Here is a 16,879-nt window from a genome sequence, read left to right as displayed (position 1 = left end):
TTTGTTTGTAAAAAAAATTTAAAACCATTTATAGTTTTCCTTCCACTTCACATGTATGGGCCACTTTGTGTTGGTCGGGCGCATAAAATCCCAATAAAATAAATTTACATTTTTGGTTGTATGACAAAATGTGGAAAATTTCCAAGGGGTAGAAATACTTTCAGGGCACTGTAAAGGATAAAAACCACCACTTTTTGTATGAGGGGAAATTCTTATAGATTTGATGCATCTCTAACAGTAAGGCACATTTTGAAGAATTCGGCTCTGTTCATGTATGCATATATTAGGTGCAATGGAAAAAAGCTAGCTTGCTGCAGTTTCAGGTAATGTGTGTTGTATGTAATTTAATATGTTCCTAAACCCAGGGCCCTGCATTCACTACATCTGCTCTCCCACAGTGCACAGAACATGGGAATGCAATTATTTTAGTAAATATAAACTGCTAAATACCTTTTCTCATCAGCAGTTTATAGCAGTCTTGTGACTTCTACCAGTGTCTTGTTAAAGCTTTTAGGAGTTTTCATTCTACTCTGACTGTCTTATGAGGCTGTAGAACCCCTGACCCTCTGTCTGGACAGTACTGATTGGCCCTGTGCTGATCACATGCAACCAGAAAACAAACAACTCTAACAATACACACCAAACTGAGCATGTGCAGAGTGCCCCCAAGGCTCTGCACTATCAGGAGATGGGATTGGAGACAGTGGAAGAAAGGGAGGATCAGAGAAGACCGGATCAAACAGCCTTTTTTGCACAAAGGAGTATTAACCCCTTACATTCTACTGTGAGTATAAAAAGCATGCTTTACTGCGTATACAGGCGGATTTTACTGTTGTGGGTTTAGTAAGACTTTAATTTTGATTCGTGTAAAATGCAATCAGGAATGCACAATGTACCTAGAGTTTGGGAAACTTATTAAAAAATTTGAAGTTTCAAAATGTTTGTTACAAGTAACACTTATATTATACAAGTCTAATTATTACTCTGGAAAATCAGTGATATTTTGCATTTCTTATGTTCTACAGTTTGGGAACTGTTTCACTAAGCATTCTTTCATTGTGAATTGCAGTTCAAAAATTATCTTTAGCGGAAATAGGGTATGGATTGTGATGTCATTCTTGCAAGATTTGTTGTTTGAAAAATAAGGTGCTTAGAGCCTTCTCTAGAGTACAAGATTTTATTGTGTTTAGCTCATTGCATCGATCTTTTAGAAGATTGCAAGTGTACTTGATTCTGCCCTGGGTCATCACACTTTGAAAGATAACTTGTACAATGGTTAACACCTTAGGACAAAGAAGTCTGTTTGTGGATAAGAGTTGTGATATTTGATGGGAAAACAAGAAATGACACTCAGCATGTGCATATCATCAATAATAAACTGATAGAAAGTTGTCTTAAGTGACCTTCTATTACATGTATTATATTTTTTTTTCCGGTACCCTCCATTACATGTATTTTTTTTCTCAGTTTCCTTTGATGGTAAAATATTTCTTCCTTAACACTTGCAGTGGAGTGTTTGCAAGTGATATACCTGTAAACTTGATGTTTATTTGAAGGCATATAGGAATTGATTGCTTTGCTGTGGAATATCATGCTGTGCTAAGAACTGGATTATGCCCTCCACATGCTGGTTTTGTCACAAAAAATGATGCTATCAAGCTTGGAAGAGGGATTTTGATGCATGCTAATTTTTCCTTTTTATTATGTTTTTCTTTTATTGAAACCTTCCATTACCTTGATGTATGTGCTGTGTGGGAAGTAAGCTTGTGTACTTAAATGTGTGACAACCATAGTGTGTGTGTGAGACCAGGAGGAAGAAGATGGAGAACCTGAGCAAGAGAGAATGGAAGAAAGGGATGCTTCACAGCTGTGGCAAGAGTAAACGGTGCTGCACAGCAACCGCTTGCACATGGTTCTCACAAGACAACAGTGTCCTTTTTTACTTTTGGAAGCCCACCATCCAAGAATTGTACAAGAATGCGTGCGTAGAGGGCATGTGTGAACACTTAAAGCGGAGTTCCACCCTAAAATGCAAGTTCGGTCCATCTTCATGCCCGGGGTCACCTGAAAAACAAATGGATAATCGCAATTTTTTATTTTTTTTACTTACCTTGTTTAGAAGATAATATACTTACCTTACTTCTGCTTCCTCCCCTCGGCGGCCACGGCGATTTGTCACTTCCTGGCTTGCAATGATTCCTGGGAGCTGAACATCATCGCTCCCAGGAATCAATGCGCCTGCACCGGCCCCGACGTCAGTTCCGGTGCAGGCGCCGTCATACCTTGCTAAACAGCTTCTGGGCATGCCCAGAAGCTGTGCAGGGATGACGCTGCAGCCCCGGAAGTGACGGCGGGGCCGGTGCAGTGCATCGTGGGACCGAAGAGGACGGAAGAGGACGCAGAAGAGGATCGCGCTGGCTTCAAGTTGCCCAAACCTGAGATGGCAGCACTGGACAAGATGTTTTTAAAGGTAAGTATTTCTTCTTGCAGGTAAGTGCAACCCAGGACAGTTCAGAGGCTATCCATTGTGGAATGCACTAGCCCTGACTGTCCCGGGGGTATTTTTATATATATTTTTTTGTTTTAGGTGAAACTCCGCTTTAACAAGTGGAACATGGAAAGACATGTTACTTGTGTTTGGTGTCCATTCCTAAATACAATGCATGTGTCTTGCAGTGTGTATGTGTTCATGTTGCATGGATGGTGTAGGTTGTGTGGGCACTGTAAATGACAGCAGCAATGTCACCAACTACTTGGGTTGGTTCCTAAGCAATGTCACCAACTACTTGGGTTGAACAAGTGGACTTGTAAAGTTGGAGACATTTCAGGTTGCCTCAAAAGAATTTATTTTTGCTCACCTAAATTTCCTGATCCAGAAAAGTCAGGCTTTTAGACATTGCCTTTTCATAAACCATGGCTATAGTATCCATTATCTCCAGCTTTTGATAAAGGTCTGTTAAAAGTGATAATCAAGGTTTTGGATTTGGTGATTTTATGAAAAGTATATGCATTTTGGGTAATTTTTGGTACATTTTACAGGTTTTTACTTCAGTTGCTGACCTCTGCAAATGGCCTGGAGTGTATGGCTGCCAGCTTAAATATAATTGAAACAAACCCATTCAAGCACCTAATACATCTTTCTTTAAAACTTGTGGAAGGCAGTGACAGTGATGTAAAGAAGTATCTTGCCACCTGCATTAAGAGCTTAAAGGTGAGTCTGGCCATGTTTGACTAAACATGTCATTATGGAGTTTGGCAAAAAATGATCGCCACATAATCTTGCTTTGTTTATAGTAAAGTGTTTAAATTCTACTAAAAACATACTATTTAGGCCCCGTTCACACTGGGGCGACGCTACTTCCCGGGGCGACCTCATAGGTCGCGACGCGCTGCTCGCGCCGCGACCTCGGAGCGGCCGGCACGGACTTCATAACATTGAAGTCTATGCAGGTCGCTCCGGGTCACCCCAAAGAAGCTCCGGACCCTTTTTCTAAGTCGGAGCGACTTGTGTCACTCCTATTCGAACGGGTCCGCAGCTTCTCTATGGAAGGCGACCTGTCAGGCGACCAGGTCGCCTGACAGGTCGCCCCAGTGTGAACGGGGGCTCAACCACTTAAGGACCAAGCCTATTTCTGACACTTGTTTACAAGTTAAAATCATTATTTTTTTCTAGAATATTACTTAAAACCCTCCAAATGTTTATCTTTTTAGCAAAGACACTGGAGAATAAAAAGGCGGTCATTGTAATATTTGTTTGTCACACAGTATTTATGATAAACAATAATTCCGCGCTATGGAGAGAAAAAATTATACTTATCTATCTATATATATATATATATATATATATATATATATATATATATAAGGGCTGCTGCCTACCCCTAAAATATAGACTATAAAGTCAATATTAAAAATGTAAAAAGTAATGAGGTAATTGGCGCTGCCTAAAAGACTGGGTTAAAACCAATAACTTATGTGCAGAAAATCATCTCATATATATAAATTAAATTATAAAGTGCAATAATGCAATAGCAGTGCATTCACAAACCAATATCTATATATAATATCTTCTATAAAACATAAAGTGCAATAGTGCAGTAACAGTGCGCACACCGAAAACTATGTGTATATATCTTCTACATATATGTATATCCAAAAGTGATTATAATGGGGAAAGCCAGCTGAAAGAAGTCTGGCCAGTGAGCCCTTAATTATCCAAACAAAGAAATGGCTAGATATTCCAGCTGAAATAAATTGCAGTGTTACCATGCAATGAAAGAAAGTGGGGAAAAAAAAGTGCTGTTAATATGGTGAAATCCGTAATAAAATGTATAAGTGCAATATGGTCCCAAAAATGACCAATAGAAGTATATGTGATCCGAAGGATAAAACTATAAATAAGTGATACTAAAGTGCTATTGGTGCAAATGGTCCAGATTAAAGATATCGGTCACTGGACCCGTGAAAAAAATATATAATATATATGATCAATCCTGTAGCAATAAAAAGTCGATTAATCAAATGGATAGAAAATGTCCATAAAAGTCCATAGAAAGGTGAGCTGTGGCGATGGTCAACTCCGTAGGTGATTCTCGTGGTGCTCCAGTTATTTAAGTGCCGAGTGTGGAGACAGTGATTCCCCCTATATTTCAATTTCTCCCACACTCACCAGAAAGCAGCACCCCTACAGGGGTAACCAGCGTGTAAGACACGCTGTCTCAAGCAATGTAAACATCCTTTGTGACAGTAATAGGCAGTGACAGGTACTCTTTATGGAGGGATTGGGGGTCTAAAAGACACTGCACTTCAAAGTATTCGAAATGCCGAAATCAGCATTTTTGAATTCTGACAGTTTTTTAAAATTGTCGCCGTTAGCAGCCGAGTAAACCGGAAGTGACATTGTAACGTCGCTTCCGGGTTACTACATCGGAGACGCGATCCAAGCTGAATCCGGCTTTGTTCGGGACTCCAAATAGCCAGCGGACATGCCGGCTGGTTGCTCAGGTCTCCTGATTGGGACGGGAGACCTGGACAGCGTCCCCTCCCAGTCACTAGGATAACAGCTGAGTGGCTGCTGAGCTGCATCAACTGTTATTTCCCTAAAGCCAACCGCCGGCTCTAAAAAACGGTACAGGGTTGATGCCTGCAGCTGCAGGCATCATCCCAGTACAACCACTACTGCAAGCCGACGTACAGGTAGGTCAGTTTATGGGAAGTGGTCCATTTTTTCCATATTCTATATACAGCTGACGGGCTGACAAAATATTGGCATCTTTTAAAAAGAGGATTCACTTCAGAGATAAAACAATAATTCTCCCACCATACAAGACTCTGGTCTGGCCGAATCTTGTATGCCGTTTAGTTCTGGGCACCATTTCTCAGGAAGGATGTGCTGGAACTGGAGAGACTCCAGAGAAGGGCAACAAAGCTAAAAAAGGGACTAGAGGATTTCAGCTATGAGGAAAGACTACAAACATTGAACCTATTCTCCCTGGAGAGGAGATGCTTGAGAGGGGATATGATAGCGATATACAAATAACCGTACTGGTGACTCTAGCCTAGAAAAAAAACATTTCAGTGAAAGGGAATTTAAAAAAACATGCAGCTATACCCCGCAATTCGATGCATAGAGGGTGCTTTACTGTCAGAGCGGCAAGGAAGTGGAATTCTCTTCCACAAGCAGTGGTATCAGCAGGGAGCATTGATTGTTTCAAAAAACTATTAGATGAGCACCTTAACAATCAAAACATACAAGGATATACAATGTACTAGTGACATAAACATGAGCACACTTTCATACCACAGGTTTAACTGGCTGGAATAGTGCCTTTTTTTATTTTTTCAACCTTCACTATGGAACTATGTCACCCAGCTGTTTCCCAGCCTTTCTGAAGAGAAACATCAGAAGGAGGAGTTTAGTCCTCTGTTGCCGTTCACATGGGGAAAAAAAAGCTTTCAAAATACAAAGGAGAAATACATATCAACTATTTAAAATCCATCACACAAATACAGTGCATTAGGGATCGACCGATTTTCGGCAAACCCGATGTATCGAGGGCTGATATGCACTTACCCCGATATATCGGAATCGGCCCTGGCGGTTAGTGATATTGCCGCGACGTCATCGCATATGTTGCGCCATGCACCGCCGCGCACTCTGGGACAGCTTCTGCCTCTTAGGCCGCCTCCCTCAGCCTCATCTGGAGTCAGGACAGTGCAGTACACTACAGTCACAGTGAGTGCACACAGTGTGTTTTAACACAAAACACAGCAGTCGCGGACAGAGTGATTCTACAGTACAGTCACAGTGCACAGTGTGTTTAACACAGCCGCCGCGGCCAAATACAGGCCTGTACCAGCCAGCCAACCATAGGCACTGCCTTTACCAGCTAGCCAGCCACAGGCCCTGGGCCTGTAACAGCCACCCACTTACCCATCACAGGGTGCCAGCCACCCACTTACCCATCACAGGGTGCCAGCCACCCACTTACCCATCACAGGGTGCCAGCCACCCACTTACCCACCACAGGGTGCCAGCCACCCACCCACCACAGGGTGCCAGCCACCCACCCACCACAGCGTGCCAGACACCCACCGAAAGGGTGCTAGCCACTCACCCACCGAAAGGGTGCCAGCCTCCCACCCACCACAGCGTGCCACCCACCCACCGAAGGGTGCCAGCCACCCACCCACCACAGGCTGCAAGCCACCCACCGAAAGGGTGCCAACCACCCACCACAGCGTGCCAGCCACTCACCAAAGGGTGCCAGCCACCCACCCACCACAGGGTGCCAGCTAGCCAGTTTTTTTTTTTTAAGCCTACATTCAATTTGAGTAGTGTCTTTCAAATTTAAATGGAGATGGATGAAGATAGAAAAATTAAAAGTGCGGTCTGGTGTAATGGTATCGTGCGTGAGGACACCATCTTGTCCTCGGCATCCATTTTGCTTAGTGACACCGGCTCCTTGAGTGAAAGTAGCCCCCACCTTTCGCTAATCAGTGGAACCAAAAGGCGCTCATTCACCCCCACCCCACCTCAATTAGTGTCACTGAATGCAGGTTCCTCCATAGCTGACACTTTTCACACCTTTAATATACACAAGCAGACTGACCGCCAGACATTCCGTATCCTCGTGCTCTAGAGTTAATTGGTAATCTGAATACAACCATTTGGCTCCTAGGTTATTCGAAAATGACACAGTTAACCACAAAACTTCCTAACTTTATACACAAGCAAGATATGTCTCTAGAAAATATATTTCTCTTACGTCCTCCGACAGTCGCCGCCTCTTCATATTCGTCACAATGGGGGTATTAGACTTTGCTCCGAAGGAGTAGCTAGGCAACAGAATATGTTAACATTAAAGCTTTTAACATATCCCACCCTCAAGGGGTGGTCCTCTCAGTCAATGCCCTCCTACTTCCTGCAACCGTATCTCAGTTTCAATGTCTAGCTTGTCAGGAGTAGCTGGTTCTCTCTGTGCTGGGGCTTTGTGCCCCAGCCTCTTTCTTCTTTTTTGATTTTTTGTTTGAGTTTTTTCTCTATCTTTACCTAGCTGTTCTTTTTGTCATCATTAGTTAGTTCTTCTGACGAAGAGGATTATGCGGGCTGGGTCTCGGGCTGATCCCCCTGGTCGCAGGTCGTGGGTCAGTGGCTTCCCAGCCTGCCATTGAGCGTTCAGCCAGGTAACGCTCCTGGCACAGTGAACGACCCATCCCTGTTCGGTGCAGGGATGATTGGTGAGGTGGCTACCTCACTGGACGCTGTGCGGTTTCTTAACCCCCATTTTGTGAGTCTTGTATGCGACTCTCCCTGCCTCATGTGCAGCGGCTTGTTCGCCTGTGCGGGTCCCCCCACGCCATTGGAGGTAAGTGTATCTATGTGGGGACCTGTCTGTCTGGGGGGGTGTCAGTCTGGGACTGTGTAACCTGCCTCTGTTCTCACTGTTTGTCTCCCTATCATTCTGTTGCATGCTGCGGGCTGCAAGGGGGGGGAGAGCTGTGTGACACTGTCTGTGTCAGCCTGGTCAGTGTGAGAAGCTGTGTGCTGTGGGGCATGTTTTGTGGCATGTTTGGGCACTATACAGCGATCGCTGCGGCGATCTGCCATGCTTTTTATGTGGATGGTTTTATGTGCATTACTGTACTGAGGAGCGGCGGTTTCGGCGCCAAACGGCGCCATTTTGCCTACACTCGCTCCGGCCGCATGTTCTACATGCATGGCGGCCATTTTCTTGTAGCCTCCCATAGGCTTTAATAGAGTGCCCTGGCCTCATCACTTCCTCTTCTCCTGGGTACACCGATCGAGGCAGCAGCAGCGGCGAGGGTCTTCTCAGGTTCTATCCTTCTGTTCTTGCTATATCCATTGCCTGTGTCAGTTCATTGTCCCTGTGGGGGTCTCATTGTGCTTGTGTGTGGTGCGGTGGGCTGCGCTCGCCGCGCTTGTTAAAGGGGCAGTTAACCCTTTATTCTCCGGCATATCATATTGGGGCAATGTATTCTCAGGAAGGCAAATTTCCTGCCACCTTGGTGGAAAGCCAGGGGACCGCTGTTTCCCCCCCCCAGGGGGGGATTTGGCCACTATTGTGGCTGGCCTTGCTGCTCAGGTGCAGATGCTGGTGGCTGCTCAATCTACTAAAAGACCCAGAGTTTCTATTTCCTCTGATTCTGAGGGTGAAGGTGATGGGGCTGTTATGGCGGGGGTCTCCTTATCGGGGTCCCGCTCCTCCCTGGATCTAGTGGGGTCCGAGGTGGAGGCTGAAGTTGAAGGGGTGGATAATTCTCCCCCTGGCTCGCCTGAAGAGCTTGCAATCATGGATGAATTGATTGCTTCCATAAAACAAACGCTGCGTTTGCAGGATGAAGTGTGTCCCCCCCCCCGCTGCCTTGGCGGCTTATGGGACGCAGAGAAAACGCAGGACGCCGCAGGTTTTTCCCTGCAATGATGATTTTCAGCGCGCTGTTAAGGAACAATGGCGCAATTTGCGCAAACCTTTTGCTGTGCCAAGTAGGTTCAAGCTGCGTTATCCTTTTTCGCCTTCCACTGATGAACGGTGGTGTGTACCACCCCCGGTGGATCACGCAATTGCGGTTTTGAACAAATCCACTGCGATTCCTGCAGAGGATTCCCCGGTGTTCCGTGATGCCACGGATAGAAGATTGGAGTCTCTTGCCCGTCATACTTATTCTGTTACGGGTTCTATGCTTAAGGCTCTGTTTGCCTCTCTCATGGTGGCCCAGGCTGTCGCAAGTTGGACGCAGATGCTTAGGCGCGTCCTAGTGGCCGATTCGGCCTCGCCGGCGACCCTGGATATGGTGGATCAGATCCACCAGGGTGTCATGTATCTGTGTGATGCGGACTTGGACTTAGTTCCGTTGGCTGCACGGCACAGCGTGGCGGTGTTGTCTCGCCGCCTGGTTTGGTTGCAGTGTTGGTCGGTGGACCAATCTTCACGTAAGACCTTAGCCAATCTGCCTTATGATGGGTCTCGCCTTTTTGGGGAGTCCTTGGATGTGTTGATTAAGGGGATCACCCAAGGTAAGAGCACTCTCTTGCCCCATTTCCCCAAGGCTAAGGGGGCTTCTGGGAAGAAGCATGCTAATTTTCCGCCCCCTCAGGGGTCCTTTCGTGCCTTTCGGTCGCACTACAAGGGCAAACCGTTCAAAGGACAAGGCTCTCAAAAGAAGCCCTGGTCTGGTAAACAGAAGTCCGGTCAGTCCGGACCCGCTGCCCATAACAGTGCGGCCTGAAGGGGCGCCCTCACCCAGTTTTGGGGTGGGGGGACGCTTGCTCGGTTTTCTTCAACCATGGTTGGCCCGCGTGCGGGACAGGTGGGTTCAGGAGATCGTTCGATCTGGTTACAAGATCCAGTTTCTCTCTCGGCCGGAGAGCAGATTTTTTCCCTCAAATCTTCAACTGTCTCCAGAGCGTTTACGGGACCTGCACCTGGCGGTGCGAGACCTGAGGGCTCAGGGAGTGGTGGTTCCGGTGCCTCATCGGGACAGATTTCGGGGGTTTTATTCCAATCTGTTCACCGTGCCCAGGAAGGAGGGCAAGGTTCGTCCAATTCTGGACTTGAAGGCTCTAAACCGCTCTGTGCGGGTTCGCAAATTCCGCATGGAATCCCTGCGGTCGGTGGTGGCTGCCCTGGTTCCAGGGGAATTCATGGCCTCCATCGATTTGAAGGATTTGAAGGATGCGTATCTTCACATCCCCATTTTCGAGGGTCACCAGAGGTACCTTCGATTCGCCATTGCGGAGGATCACTACCAGTTCGTGGCGTTACCTTTTGGTCTCGCTCTGGCTCCGCGGGTTTTCACCAAGGTGCTTGCACCGGTTCTGGCATTATTGAGAGCCCAGGGCATCTCTGTCCTGGGGTATCTGGACGACATTCTGGTTCGGTCTGCGACCAGCCAGGGTCTGGAGAAGGACCTGTCTGTCACGATGCAAACTCTGCAGGAGTTTGGTTGGACGATAAATTTTCCAAAGTCGACACTGAGTCCGTCGGTTCGTCTTCCCTACCTGGGAATGATCCTGGACTCGGTTCAGGCGAAGGTCTTCCTGCTGGGAGACAAACTCAGAACTCTTCAGGAGGAAGTCAGGTCCCTCAGGGACGTTCCACACTCGTCTCTGCGGTCATGCATGAGATGTCTGGGATTGATGGTCTCGGCCTTCGAGGCGATTCCCTTTGCCCAGTTTCACACGCAGGGTCTCCAAGCGGAGATCCTGTCCAGGTGGGACGGGCGACCTCAATCTCTGGATCTTCAAATCTCGTTGGGCCATCGCACCAGAAGAGACCTTCTGTGTTGGCTCCAGTCCCCGATGGTGTCGGGGGGCAAGTCTTTTCGTCCTGTCTCGTGGACGGTGATCACCACGGATGCCAGCCTGTCGGGCTGGGGTGGTGTTCTGGGCGTTCTGTCCACCCAGGGAACTTGGTCGGAGGAGGAGTCCTCCCTTCCGATCAACATTCTGGAATTGCGTGCGATAAATCTCTGTCTTCATCGTTGGACGGGCCGGCTGCAGGGCTGCCCGGTTCGGGTGCAGACGGACAATGCCACGGCGGTGGCCTACATCAACCACCAAGGGGGCACCAGGAGTGCCCGAGCGGCTCGGGAAGTGGCCGACATTCTGTCCTGGGCTGAGACTCATGTCCCGGCGATAACGGCGGTTCACATTCCGGGGGTGGAGAACTGGCAGGCGGCCTATCTGAGTCGCCAGACCCTAGATCAGGGGGAATGGTCTCTCCACCCGGCTGTATTCCAGATGTTGTGCGCGAAGTGGGGTCTTCCAGATGTGGACCTGTTCGCGTCTCGTCTCAACAACAAGGTGAGAAGGTTCATGGCAAGGGTGCGCGACACTCGGGCAGACGCGTCAGACGCGTTAGGCCCTGTGGCATCAGTACAAGCTGATGTACGCGTTTCCACCAATTCAGTTGCTGTCCAGGTTCCTTCGCAGGTTACACTCAGAACGCAGCACGGTGATTCTTGTGGCGCCGGATTGGTCACGCCGGTCCTGGTACACAGACCTCGTGAATCTGGCGATCGACGCCCCGTGGCGTCTGCCTCTTCGAGACGATCTCCTGTCTCAAGGGCCGATATACCATCCTGCTTTACAGTCGCTGGCTTTGACGGCCTGGCTGTTGAGACCGAGGTCCTGAAGGAGAGGGGTCTCTCCCCTGAGGTCGTTCATACCTTGATCAACGCGAGGAAGTCTTCCTCGGGGAAGGTTTACTACCGTACTTGGAAGGCCTATTTTGCCTGGTGTGAGTCCAGGGGGTTTTCACCCCGCACGTACTCGGTTTCCCGAGTGTTGTCCTTCCTTCAAACAGGTGTCGATCAGCGTTTGGCGCTGGCTACGATAAAGGGTCAGGTGTCTGCGCTGGCCGTTCTTTTTCAACGTCCCGTGGCTTCCAACTCCTTGGTTGGCACTTTTGTTCAGGGTGTGCGGCATCTGGTTCCTCCTAGGAGGGATCCTCTGCCCCCTTGGGACTTGAATCTCGTTCTATCTGTGTTACAACGTGCTCCTTTTGAACAGATCAGGGAGATCTCGTTGTCTATGTTGTCCAAAAAGGTCGCCTTTTTGGTTGCGATCACTTCGGCTCGCAGAGTGTCGGAGCTGGCGGCTTTGTTCTGCAAGTCTCCGTATCTGGTTATTCACTTGGATAAGGTGGTCTTGCGACCTAATCCTTCTTTTCTTCCGAAGCGAGTTTCGGAATTCCATCTAAATGAGGATATTGTCTTGCCTTCGCTGTGCGCGAAGCCTAAACACCCGAAAGAGGTGAGACTACATTCTTTGGATGTTGTTCGGGCGATAAGGGTTTACCTTAAATCGACTGAGTCTTTTCGAAAGACGGATTCCTTGTTTGTTCTTCCTGAGGGTCCTCGGAAGGGCATGGCGGCGTCGGCCTCTACCATCGCCAAATGGATCAGGCAGACCATTGAACAGGCGTATACTTTGCAGGGGAAGGTTCCCCCTGTGCCTGTGAAGGCGCACTTTACTAGATCTCTGAGTACGTCTTGGGCCTGTCGTCATGGGGCTTCTGTAGCCCAGGTGTGTAAGGCGGCGACCTGGTCGACCGTGCACACTTTCACAAAATTCTACAAGGTAGATGTTCAGGCATCGGCGGATGCTTCCTTTGGCCGCAAGGTTCTTAGTGCGGCAGTTCCCTAGGGTCCCTTGTTGGGACCTCTGGCTGTTGGGATAGGTTTTTTATCCCCTGGTAATTTGTTTTTTCCTGGGTTGTTGCTCTTGTTGAGCAATTTTTTTCCTGTTGCCCAGCTGGTTTCCTTCCTTTGGTAAGGTTCCTTTCTTTGATGCGGAGACTGCGTTGCCTTCCGGCGCGGATGCGTTTCCCACCCCTCATGTTTGCACTGCTTTGGGACGTCCCCATTGTGACGAATATGAAGAGGCGGCGACTGTCGGAGGACGTAAGAGAAAACGGAATTTTTGTAAAATCTTACCTGTAAAATTCCTTTCTCTGAGTCCTCCGACAGTCGCCGCCCCCGCCCCTCTTTTGGGGTTTGGTTGTATACTCTACTGCTATTCCACTGAAACTGAGATATGGTTGCAGGAAGTAGGAGGGTATTGACTGAGGGGACCACCCCTTGAGGGTGGGATATGTTAAAAGCTTTAATGTTAACATATTCTGTTGCCTAGCTACTCCTTCGGAGCAAAGTCTAATACCCCCATTGTGACGAATATGAAGAGGCGGCAACTGTCGGAGGACTCGGAGAAAGGAATTTTACAAAAATTCCGTTATTTGAATGCCAGATAAAATACCGATCAAATTAATATCAAACATGAACACCTTCATGCCTAGGAAAGACAAGCTATCGATCAGATGCCCTACAGGTCAGAGGTTATTCCGAGATAACCCATGTTTAGTGTCTAAAGATAGGACATTCAAAACCAGACCATAAAATATCAGTTTCAAACATGTAACCGTTGCATACCTCAAGATATGAGTGCTTTTAATAATCTGTCAAACCGGGAGGTCCCTTAGCAGTTTATAGACTCAGAGCCTATTGGCCAAGTACTTCTGGTGACACCCCCTGGGGGGGTCAGTGAAAAAGGGCTGGAACTGATCGAGAGAGCAGTTCTCATCCTACCATTGAGGCCATAACATCGCTCAAGGGGAACCAATCATACCTGTTCAGCTTCTGAAATGAAGGTAATACCAGGACCGTTTTAATGCAAGTATTTTCACTCTTTATATTCATATTTCTAAATTGCTGTATTGTGTCTCTATTTCTTTGTAACCCATTTTTCTGTAAATGTTGTTTTTATTCGCACCAATTTTAACCTTTCTTATAATTAAACCTTATGTTGAAAAGTGTTCACTTTGTCTCTAAGCTCTTAAACGCAAACTGACCCAAAAGAACCTGCCTCCTGAAAGCTCGCTACTGTATAGGCTAACCTATCTGAAACATTTTTTTCTGAGGTTACGTGTGTTACAGACGGTTATTCTAAAGTCATAATTGATATTTGTAAAATTCCAAGCGTCCTCTAGGCTCATTATAATGTAGAGGAGGTGGCAGAGAAAGGGTTGATTGTTAAATTAGCCCGGTGACAATCGCTCTGTCTGCTGGCATCTAGATTGTGGTCCCGCAAGTTGGACAGTCTGTGTGCCGGGTGCATATGAGAGTGGCATTGTTGCGCAAGTGACGGCAGGGTGGGAGATTGCCTGCTCTTTGGTCACGAGGTGGATGAGAAGGCCAGGGGTCTGATACCTGCCACCGTCACATATTCTGGGACTATTTATTTCTCATCTCCATCTCCAGGAAAAGCCGAAGCAGTGTTCAACATGTGCAAAAACAATATAAGCATGGGATCAATAACTGCAAAAAACAAAAATACATCAAATTTTTGGGCCCATCTAAGAGCTCATCATGTTGAATTGTATCATGCAGCACAGAATAAACAAAATGAATCACAAGGTGAAACATCACTATCCCAGGCAACAATAACCGATATGTTTCAGGAAAAAAAACAGGTGGCTAAAATGGGATGGAAGATCCTAACTGCTGGACAGAGTAATCAGAGGTGATGGTCACTGATAACCGGCCATTTACAATGGTGTCTGACTCTGGATTTAAGCGATTGATGTCCGTACTTGAGCCAAGATACACACTGAAGAATGACAAGTTTTATCGAACCGAAATGCTGGGAAAGATTCACCAAGAGGTTGTTGAGAAAGTAAAGGCTATGCTGAAACCAGAGAATGCTGGCAACTCGCTCTCCTTCACGACTGACTGCTGGTCAGGACAAACAGAATGACTGAGTCTTACATGCCACTTCATTGACATCAGATGGTCAAGAAGGCATTTGGTGTTGAATACAAAAGTGATGCAAGGATCCCACACTGGGGAGTACATTAACAAAATGTTTCAAGGCATGCTTGAAGAATGGGGAATCACCAAAGGCCAAGTGATGCTTGTGCTTCGAGACAGTGGAGCGAACATGGTGAAAGGAATAAAACTTGCTGAAGTGTCAGATCTCAGTTGCATGGCACACACCCTCCAACTTGTGGTAAATGATGGTCTGTCAAACCAGAAAGCTTTGCTTGACATAATTAGCATGCTGAAGAAGTGCGCAGGCCATTTCCACCATTCAATCCTTGCCAAGCAGCGACTGAGGTGCATTCAGGAAGACCTTGGTCTACCCAAAAACAACTTGATTAACGCTGTTCCAACACGATTGAACTCAACACTGCACATGCTGCAAAGAATGCTGGAGCAGAAGCGAGCTCTTGCCATATACTACGGTGAATATATGGAGGATAGTCTTGTCCTACTGCTGATCAGTGGGACATTGTAGCCAATATCATTGAGACCCTCCTCCCCATAGAGGAAGTGACATTAGAGGCGAGTCATTACGACTCATCTGTGTCATCTGTCATCCCATGTGTGAGAGTGCTGAAGATGCTTCTTCAATGGAATGAAGGACCCAACACACTAAAACATGTTGGCAGGCCATGAGGGACAGCCTCGCCAAACGTTTTGAGAAGCATAAAGGGAATAAAAATGTTGTGCTTGCATGTCTTTTGGATCCTCATTACAAGAACCAGCCTTTCTCTTCTGATGATGTATTGGCCAAGGCAAAACAATGGCTGACAGAAGATATTCAACAGGAGGTGCAGGTGATTCTTGCCGAAAAGAAAAGTCAAGAAGAGCAGTTTTCTAATGTGGAAGAGCAGGATGCTTCAAAAAGAGGAGAAAAATGTCCAAAAAGTCAATGGACAGAAGAGAAACTTCATTGTGGGGAAATGGATGACTTGTTCAGTGTTTTATTGGGGCCTCATGCGGAGGATTCTTCTGAATCTGCAATAATGAGCCTGGATGATGAACTTCATCTCCTATTTGAAGGTACCAGTAATTGACAGAAAAAGTGGTGATCCTCTTCAGTGGTGGAAAGAAAATGAGGCACGCTACAAAAGACTTGCTTCTCATGCTAGAAGATACTTTTCTGCTCCTCCTTCCTCTGTACCAAGTGAGCGTGTTTTTAGTGAAGTGGCAGCAATTTATGAAAAAAAAGAAGCCATTTAACTGGTGAACATGCTGAAATGTTATGCTTTCTGCACTATAATATACTACTTAAGTGGGAGTTTTCAAAGCGTAGTGGTATAGTACTAGTGTCCACTCCACTCCAATCCATTCCACTGTCTAGCTTTTTTTCTAGCAGTTTTGCATTGACTGCGCTGCAGGCTTTTTCTGGCACTTTTTTAAATGTACCATTTTTTTTTTTTTTTCTTATTGCTGTAAAATTACTTAGAACCCCCAAAAACTATAATTTTTTTAAAAAGCAGAGGCGCTTGAGAATACATTTGGTGGGTTTTGCAGTTTGTCACGCGGTATTTGTGCAGCGGTTTTTCAACGCTTTTTTTCGAAAAAATATCTTATTTTTTAATTTTATTGCAAAAAAACAAAACAAAAAGTATAACCTTATTTTTTTGTAAAGTATAAAAGACTATATACGTGGAGTAAATGGATACCAAACCTGGCACACTCTTAAATTGCGCCCATGCAGCCGCGACAAACAGCATCGTTTTTTTCTATCCATAGGCGGCGCTTTATAAAGTCTTTACGGGTTACCACTGGATTTATAGAGGAGGTCTGGTGCTACAATTACTGCTCAGGATTTGACGTTTGTGTTAGAGTTTGTAAACCTCCGAATTTTTTATTTTTTTTTAAACGAACACCTGAAAGAAAAACACCTAATGAGCTAGTATGCATCGCATACTAGCTCATTATGAAATACTTACCTAAGAACGAAGCCCCGAAGTGCCGACCGCTCACCTCTCTCATGGGTGACATGTTGTGTCACCCTTCTTCCGGGTTTGCGGCATCCAGCCATCTGATTGGCTAGAGCCGCAATGACGTC

At 46.5% G+C, this 16,879-nt stretch overlaps 1 protein-coding gene across 1 annotated transcript in view; it reads left to right on the top strand.

Annotated features, from left to right (window-relative positions):
- The window catches only part of LOC309556156 (spindle assembly abnormal protein 6 homolog), a gene marked incomplete at its 3' end in the record, with an annotated part of 221,299 nt that overhangs the window by 97,740 nt on the left and 106,680 nt on the right, over positions 1-16,879 (top strand). Inside the window, exon 5 of the mRNA XM_082258516.1 lies at positions 3,040-3,211. Within this exon, the coding sequence (XP_082114642.1) occupies positions 3,040-3,211 (172 nt within the window). The remainder of the gene's footprint in view (positions 1-3,039; positions 3,212-16,879) is intronic.

The sequence above is a fragment of the Pelophylax lessonae genome, assembly GCF_965119305.1.
Source record: "Pelophylax lessonae genome assembly, chromosome: 1".
NCBI lineage: Eukaryota > Metazoa > Chordata > Amphibia > Anura > Ranidae > Pelophylax > Pelophylax lessonae.
Note: the sequence above shows the minus strand (reverse complement) of the source record. Positions and strands in the feature narration are given on the sequence as shown.